The sequence below is a fragment of the Cricetulus griseus genome, chromosome 5 (genome assembly GCF_003668045.3).
Source record: "Cricetulus griseus strain 17A/GY chromosome 5, alternate assembly CriGri-PICRH-1.0, whole genome shotgun sequence".
In the NCBI taxonomy this organism is placed as follows: Eukaryota; Metazoa; Chordata; class Mammalia; order Rodentia; family Cricetidae; genus Cricetulus; species Cricetulus griseus.
The window spans coordinates 27,267,104-27,276,319 of record NC_048598.1 but is presented as its reverse complement, the minus strand read 5'-3'; the positions used below and the strand labels follow the sequence as shown (position 1 = coordinate 27,276,319).

Here is a 9,216-nt window from a genome sequence, read left to right as displayed (position 1 = left end):
CCTACACATGAACTAAACAAAACAAAGAAGACAAGGAAAAGACAAAAGAAAAAAGGAAAAGAGGTTGCCCTGAAGTACCCAGCCAAAGAGAAAGAGATGGCTTACCCAGACTGCAGAGGAAGGAGAAGTAACTACAGAGACAATATAGCAAGTATACAGGAGTATCTAGGAAGACAATACAAGACAGGAGATGGCTTGGCGGTTAAGGCAGGGGCCTCAAAGCCTAATTACCTGAGAGTCAGATTCGTACCTGAATCCCACATTATGGAAGGAGTTGTTCTCTGACCTCCACAAATGCATCAAAGCACGTGCATGCATGTGCTTGTGTGTTTACATGCACATACACACTGTAAATAAATAAGTAATTTTTTCTTTATATTAGATGGACAGATAGACAAGACAAGGGATAGGCAGCAAATGTTGCACAGCACATTCTTCACTAATGACGAAGGAAAGGTCATGTCTAGGCAGAGGTGTCAAGGCTGCCTCTGTTCAAGGCTTCTTGCCATCATGCCAACTGTCTACTTGGCATGGCTGGACTACTACAACATAATACCAGAGACTGGTTAATTTATAAAGAACGGGAATTTATTTTCTCACAGTTCAGGAGCCTGAGAGTTCAAGGTCCAGGAAGCAGCATTTGTTCTAATGAGAGACGTCTTGCAGCATCCTGACAAGAAAGCACAGAAGAACAAGTTAGCAAGCGAGCCCTGAGAACCACTGATGAGGGTGCAGTAGTTCTGTGGGCTAAAGGACTCTGAAAGGCTCCACCTCCCAATACCACTGCTAAAACCTGGGTTTTGGAGTACAGATCCACTTCCTGTGAGTCTTGGTGGGGGACAAGTCCTCTTCTGGCATGCTATAGAACCCCACCTTGCCTGTAATCCCCTATTTCTCATCTAAGTTTGGGCACGTGCCTCATGGCTTGTTACTTCATCCTGCTTGCTCTGCCAAGGGCTAGCGTCTCCCCTGACTCCGCTCTTCCTCCTCCCGGAGTCCTCTGTGTCTGGTTATCCTACCTATACTTCCTGCCTGGCTACCAGCCTGTCAGGTTTTTTGTTTTTCCATTTTCGAAACCAGAACATTTTATTTTATGACTGACTGAAATCCTCAAGATGAACTGGATGCTGCTGCAGCAGCTGCCCTCTTGGGTTTAGGTGTTGTCCCTTCATGGAATCCATGTCTGAATCTTCGACAGACAATTTTTAGGTGCCTCATCCGCCCAGTCCCGTAGTGTTTCACCTCAGCCTTGGCACTCCAGTTATACTTTCTCTTGCGCTTGGCAGGGTAGCCGAATTCGCCACAGGTGGACTTGTGAAGGTGGTAGGCCTTACAGCCACAGCGGAGGCACAATGTGTATATCTTATTGTCATGTTTCCCAGAGGATGACGTTCCTTTCGTCATCTTGCTCCTGCCACAGAGGCCAAAGAGACCCAAAGAGCTCCTGTCAGCTTTTTATTAACCAATGAGAGTAATACATATTCACAGTGTACAAAAGGATTATTCCACAGCAGTGTGTCTCCAAGGTGACTAAATTAGTCAACTTGACACTGAACACTGACCATCACACTGACTGCGAATCTCCAGCTTCACAGAGAGTTGTAATCCCTGATGCTGGTTCTGTTATTTGTGTTCAGAGAAGCCCAGCTGGGCCTGGCCCTGAGTTGTTCCTCAGTCACAGTCTTCCTGACAACCTTTATCAGCCCATCAGGTAACTTCCTTATAGAGAATCTGGAAGGCCTAGCCTTCCAACAAGAGCAGAGCCCCACCAGTCTAGGTCTCGAGGGCCCAGCAGCTGCCCCCTCAGCAGCGCCAATGCATCCTGCTGTTACCAACCAGGGCAGCGTGTCTGCCCCTGAAGACTCTGATCAGGAGCAAGTTCCAGTTCGCACCAAAAGGACAGAGCATTCTGACGCTTCCACCGGTTCAGCCCGTGTGCACCTCAAAGGTCTGCAGAGGCCCTGTTTTTCCTAAGATAGGAAGAAAACAGAATCTCCTTTGTCATATATGGTGAGAAGGACAACTTTAAATATCAGAAAACAGCTGAGCATTGTGTGTCTGCCTGCGGTTCCAGCACATGAAAAGCTGATTCAGGAGAACTGCAAGTTCAAGGCCAGCCTCAGCTACATGGCAAGACTGTGTCTCAAAAGATAAATAACATGGACAAGGGAAAGCTTAGGAGACCTCAACTCTACACAAAGTTCTACAGGCAACTAAGGAATGCTGGGAGCAAGAGAAACAGTCTTCCCCAGGGGAGAGCACACCATCGGTTATCCAACACCAAGTGGTCAGTCCTGAAAATACACATATTTATATAGTCAGGGATGCACACACACACACACACACACACACACACACACACACACACACACACAATAACAATTAATTAAAAAAAGAAATCATGAAGAGTTTGGAAGGAAGAAAGGGAAAGGAGCATTGTAGGGGCATCTCGCCTTGCTGGTGAAAATTGCAGTAGTGGCCACACCCATCTGTGTGTGGTTTCTCGTGAGGATATGACTGCTGGAAGGTGGATGGGGGGGCACTCTCTCTTGGGGTGAGGAGAGCATTGGGAGGTAGAGACTGTATCTTCTGGAGCAGGAAAGCTGCAGTAGTTCTTTCCTATTAGCTGTATAAGTTGTTCCCCAACAAAACACCCATTTATCATTTCTCTTGGGTCTAGTGAACTCCTTACTCCCCACCTTAAGATAAATAATGTAATTATAATCTCAAGAAGGTAAATAAATAATTCAAAGTGAATAAATGCAAGTAAACAGAAAGTGATTAAATATTTCACCTAAGCATCCTTCTAAACCTTTTGTGGTACTTAACCCATTCAACACTCAACAGCAACCCAGAGAAATAGTAGTTACTAGCCACCAGTTCCTAGATCAGGCAGGTATAAATTAAGAGCTCAGAGAGAGACTGACATGGTGACTCATGCCACCTTTAATGATAGCAATCAGGAGGCACAGACAGACAGATCTCTGTGAGTTCAATGCCAGCCTAGTCTACATAATGAGTTCCAGACCAGCCAGAGCAATAAAGTGAGAGCCTGACTCCAGAGAGAGAAGGGGAGGGGAAAGGAAGAAGGAAGGAAGGAAGGAAGGAAGAAAAAGAAAGAAAGAAAGAAAGAAAGAAAGAAAGAAAGAAAGAAAGAAAGAAAGAAAGAAAGAAAGATCAAAAGAGTTCATAGAGGCATGCCTAAAGTTCAATGGCTATAAGGAAACAGAACCAGTACTTAGCCCAGGTGATCAGACTCCACAGTCCGGCATTGCACACCACATCACCTTGCCTCAAAAACTGCCTGGAAACAAGGAGCACAGGGATTCGCCTGGGAACTAGACCTTTGAAAAAGTGCTGCAGAGACAGTGGAAGGAGACAATGAGTGGCAGGCTGGTGTTTTTACAGGATGCTCAGAGAAGCCTGTTAGATGTTCAGAGCATCTCTGAACCGGCCTCGAAGACTGGAGGAGAGTTCAGAGTACCAATTCTAGCGGCCATCTCCTAAAATCTCTGCTGAGATTTGCACATTCTTGCACATCCCCTACTCTGTAAGGGAAGCCACCTGTGCTTTCCAGTAGCCTGCTTTCCAGTCTGCTTCCTGTCCCGGATACCTGCTCTAATACACCCTCACTAGGTCTTCCATAGGGCACGGGGAGGGGAGGGGCACCTTGGGATCTGCCAGACCCCCACAGGCAAGTGTCTTTGCACGGAATCTGGATGCTGGATGTCTCTGAATCTTCAATCTCATTCTCCTGTATCTCATTATCCCACAGCTTTTCCTGTGAACAGTTCTAATCTATATTTAGACTGTTGCTATTTTTCCAGAACCATGACATTTTAGCTTCATCTATTTGTTTCAAGCTTCTTATCCCAGGCTTCTGGATGATTTTAAAATCTCCATCCGGCCATCAGAGCTTTCTCTGGGCTTCTGAATTATAAGACATACCCCTCCCCCTCCAGGCCACCCAACTTTGGCCATGTCATAGATAGGAAACTGAGCATGACAAAGCCAGCCTTAAGGACAGAGTGCTCTGCCTCAACTAGACCATCCTTCAAACTGAAAAAAGCCTGGTTACAGCCGACCACAGTAGCATCCAACCACGTGTTCCTCATTCTTCTCCAAGGATATGGCAGGGACACACATTCCCAAATCCCAAGCAGAGATGGCTCAAACCTCGAGCTTGCCAATCAATTCCCTGTTTTAAAGGGTAGGAAAAAAAATGGTGTTGATTTCTTATATTCCTTTGGGCAGTGATCACTCTCTTTAAAAATATTCATAATCTCTCCCAGAAGAGGGTACTTGAACCTTATCATTGACAATAGCTCCCTTATCTCTTGAGTTCTTTGTGGTACCACCGTCCTCCAGTTATACTCTGAAGGCATATCTACACATTTCCCCCAACAGGGCTAGCCACGCCTCGTCACCAGGATTGAGAGAAGCCAGACACTCCAATTCCACTCTCCCTTCTGGACAAAGGTATTGTGCATTAGATCCTTTTCTGGATGATTGGAGAATAAATAACAGTGAATGAAATCAGAAGAGAGTCAGTGGGGTGGAAGGAAGTTAGTTCCTTAATCTTGAGTCAACTTCTCCATGCAGAGTGAATATCTGAATCCAAACAAGATTCCTAAAGCTTTGTCCATTACACCTGCCATTTCAAAAGTCTGTCCTCTGGCGCTTTTCCCTAGGATGAGTATAGTGTTCTTCCTTTATCTTTCAAAGCCCTTCCTCCTACAGACAGCACCACAGATGCTAAGGCAGGAGTCCACACTCCAGGTGCCAGGGCTGACTCGATAGGCGAGCTGTTTGAGTCACTGTGCAGAATCAGAACACTGTCCCTGCAACTGTTACCATCTCACCAGTCCCTTCCCCTGATCTGTCTTCAAAAAACTTGGTAGAAGCCTGTGACTTGGTCAACAACCGAATTATTGCCCTCCATTGGGAACTGCAACCATTTGGACCACCTCTGTCCTTTGCTTCCTTTTCTCTGGCTATAAGTACAATGTTCCATGTGATGGAGTGGAGGCCAAAAGATGTACAGTACAGCAAGGGAGAGAAAAGTCACTGTAGATTCATGTCTGAGACTCCACAGCCACTAGACACGGCTGGCCTGGTGGCAGGCTGTGCAGGGAGAGGAAAGCCTTCGTTCTCACGGCCATTTCTAAGATTCTTGGAGAGTGGAATGATGCCTTTGGAACAGTGGTAAGCCGTGAATGTTCCAAGGCAAAATGGGAGCACTTATTTGGCATCTGTCACAATTTAAATCAGGATAACCATTCTGGGATGTTACTGCAAAGCAACAGCCATTAACTCATTTACAGCTCTTGTGTTGTTGTTTTGACTTTTTAAAATATTTTATTTATTCTTTGTAAATTCCATACATGTATACAATGTATTTGGATCATATCCACCTCACACTACCAGGAACCCCCAACCCATCTATTTACAACTTTATGTTCTTGTGCCATCATCATCATCTAGGCTAGAGATGGCTCAGCAGTTAACTAACATTGGCTGCTCTTACTCAAGTCTCAGGTTCCGTTCCGAGCATCCACACAATAGCTCACAACCACCTATAACTCCAGTTCCGGGGGATCCAATACTCACTTCTGACCTCCACAGGCACCAGGCACTTATGTGGTACACATACATACATGCAGGCAAACACTCATACACATAAAATAAATAAATTTAACAATGATAACATGTTAGGGGACATTCTGATCGAACTTTGATACTCCCAAGACTGCCAATGAAGTTTACCTTGAATCAGATGACAGAGCTAGCTACTAGCTGACAAAAATTAGGCATAAAGGGTTTTTAGGGGACCCTGGACATATAGAGAGACACAGGAAGAGGCAGGGAGGGATTTAGAAAGAGGCTTGGCCCTTTTTGGATTGAGGAAGGAGAGAGAGAGGAGATCACTAGACACTTCTCTGATCAATCAGGTTCTTACCAGGATATCTGAGTTTTTATTGATAAAGAATAATTAGATAAATGCTTCAATAATCCCTGATTCTATATGCTGCACATATAATCATGAGTGTGAAGCCATACATTATAGTATGGGTAACAGTTACTTATCACTTTCCAAAAGAAAAGTGACCCTCCCTTGGCAAATAGCAATTCTCATCCATAATCCAGCATAGCCTCACACTCACTGCAATCCTCCTGGTCTCAGCTTCTCAGATGCTGAGATTACAGGCATGAGCTGCCAGACTCAGTGTAACCTTGTTATCTCACCCTAAGGAGCTTACCTTGAAGAAATAAAGAGGAGAATGCATACATACACACACACACATACATACATATATACATACATACATACACACACACACACACACACACACACACACACACACACACACACACACAAACATACATACATACACATATATATGTGGTGATATATTCTTTGTAGCATAAATGTCATCCCCATAAAGCCCCAATTGTATCCTCAAAATTTTGCTGGAAACTTAAATAAATCCAATAGTTTTATTTGACATTTAATAAATCTTGGTACTATTATAAGAGAAAATTGAATAAATTTAATTCCAAACTCAAAAGATACACAGTGGCTGCTTTAGACCAAAGAATTCATGTTATAGTAAATGGGCAAGATGGACGACTGTGCAGAAGACAGAATTACAATAGAAATGCCTTGAAACATAGGGGCTATCGTACAGTTTAAAATTAAAGAGCTGTATCTTAAAACAGCATACAAATTGGATACAATTAAATATCTATAAATGTAAGAAAGATAACAGAAGAGGAAAAGTATTCTCCATGTGAAAGAAAAAAATAAACTGTGAAAATAAAAGAGTAAGGTTCTTTAGAATAGGGTTTGTTTGTTTGTTTACATGAATTGTTTCTTTGTTGGTACACAATCTTACTGGGTAACCCTGGCTGGCCTAGAACTCCTAGGGCACATGAAAATGGCCTCAAACTCATGGTGACTATCCTGCCTCTGTCTCCTGAGTGCTAGAATTACAGACACACACCGTTGTGTCTAGTCATTGGGTGGCAGAGGACACAGTCCTCTTCAGTCCCAGGCTCACTCCATAGAGTACAATGACTTTCTTAAGGGGTCTCAGGCCAGTGATGGTCTAGCAGCCTAGCAGCTGTTCTGATATAAGACAGGTCCGTTGCTGTCTGGTGAGATACCACCTACAAAGTATCAGACGGTGGACATACCCTCATCTCCTGCCAACCTTGAAACATGAGTCAGTTATCAATATCATTAGCAGATAAGAAGGTTGAAGTTCAGCCAATCTTCAAAATGGCTGGTTTGCCTGCTCCACAATGCAGGGCCAGCTTCAAATTATGTCCGCCCATCTCCCAAGATGGCGGTGACTTTCCTCTCCTACCCTATTGCCATGAGCTTAACCAGGGCTTCCTGTGGAAAAAGAGCTTGGTGCTGGCATCTGGAGCTGGCTGTTCAAGGTGCATGGCTAAAACATGACTCATTAGCTTGTCCCCAAAGCTACTCTTGACCGCTTTAATGGTGTCCTTAGAATTTGAAGAGCATTTGTCTTTTAATTAGAATTTAATCAAGAATAAATCCACTTTTCTGCAAACACACTAAGCTTGATGTACAGGAGAAGGAAAAATATCTTTAGGAGACAGAAGAGGCATGAAGAAAACATGAGGGCCCACTAACTACCTCAGACACCATTTTAGGTTAGCTTACATCTTGACTTATCTCGATAGGCCTTTGTCTCTCTTCCGAAGTGTGTACTTGCCACCTAATTGTATTAAATTGCAGCAGTGTGAGGCATCTAACAAAACCTCAGTCTTCTTAAGCAGAAAGCCTTCCTCCATCTTCCAGCTGAGTGCCCTGGACCAGTGTGCCCCTCTTGAACTCTTGGAGTCTCTCACTCTCACCCTCAGCACCTCTGAGCCCACTCTGCAGGCGATCAAACACCAAGCCTATGTTTGTGGTATTATGACTTTATACACTGCTCTAGGTTTAGCACTCACCCAATCAGCTTACTCTTTTGCGTGTCCCCTGGCAAACAGGATCAGGGGCTCAGCACAGCAAATCTGGAAGCACAGAGAAAATGCAAGCTGTGCACCAACCTAGCTTACACACAGGTTGACTTGGACAGTTTACAGAGAAAATAAAAAAATCAACTAGTTTTATTTTCTTTAGATTTTAGTAATTTATTATGTATACAACATTCTGCTTCCATGTGTATCTGCACACCAGAAGAGGGCACCATATCTCATAACAGATGGTTGTGAGCCACCATGTGGTTGCTGGGAATTGAACTCAGGACGAGCAGTCGGTGCTCTTAACCTCTGAGCCATCTCTCCAGCCCGATATCAACTAGTTTTAATGTATAAATGTAAGGAACGGGCCGCTAACCAACTCCCATGCATTAGTCTGAGATGGGTTCCTGGAGAAGCAGGGCCTTCCTGCCATGTCTATACCAGGAACATGAATCGGAGATGGTTTTGCAGGAACTGAGTGCTGTGCTGCCCCGGAACAAGAAGCTGAATCCTCTCATCCCAACATCCTGGACACTTGTGTGAAGTGACAGCGTCAACTGGCATGGCTTCACTTCTTAAAAGACTTCCATACAAGAGAGGAAAGGGGGGGACGGAAGTGATGGGGGCATAAGGATGATGTGGAGCAGGGGTGAACAGGGAGCCCCACCCTGTTCACCCCTGTTCAGTAGACCAGGTTTTTCAAATCTTGCGGAAGTAGCACTGTATATGGGGAGGAAACGGGGGTGATGGGGAGGGCATTAAGGATGATGTGGGGTGGGGATGAACAGGATGGGGTTCCCAACTGCTAAGGACCAGCTGTTCTACTGCTCTTTGTCTCTGGAGACAGAACCCAGGTTTCCAGAGCCTTGTTAGACTCGTGCTTCTTGTCTCCCGTTTCTCTCTCTCCTCCCTCTGGGATGCGGCCAAGCAACAGGGTGGAGTGAGATGCGCAGTTCAACCCGCCACCTCCCCAAGGAGCAGATGGCCCCCAGCGCCTCTGATTCCGGATTAGAATGCTGCTCCGCCCCCTCATCTTGACACCTGCCTGGAGTTCACTTAGTCTCGGCAAGAACTCCTGAATCATCACCAGTGCAGATCAGAACCAACCCCTCACCAATTCTTTGCATTTTTTCCCCGCCCAGGAGGCAGAAGTGGGGCTCTGAAAGCCATAGCTTGGTCTCCTGGCATGCCTTTTCTAAACTGAATTGTCAGCAGTGAAGC

The 9,216-nt window shown here is 45.0% G+C and overlaps 1 protein-coding gene across 1 annotated transcript; it reads right to left on the bottom strand.

Annotated features, from left to right (window-relative positions):
* Positions 1–1,110: 1,110 nt before the first annotated feature.
* Positions 1,111–1,404, bottom strand: LOC100769283 (60S ribosomal protein L37). The gene has a single exon (XM_027418067.1). It carries the CDS (start codon positions 1,402–1,404, stop codon positions 1,111–1,113), a length of 294 nt encoding a protein of 97 aa, XP_027273868.1.
* Between the last annotated feature and the right edge of the window lie 7,812 nt (positions 1,405–9,216).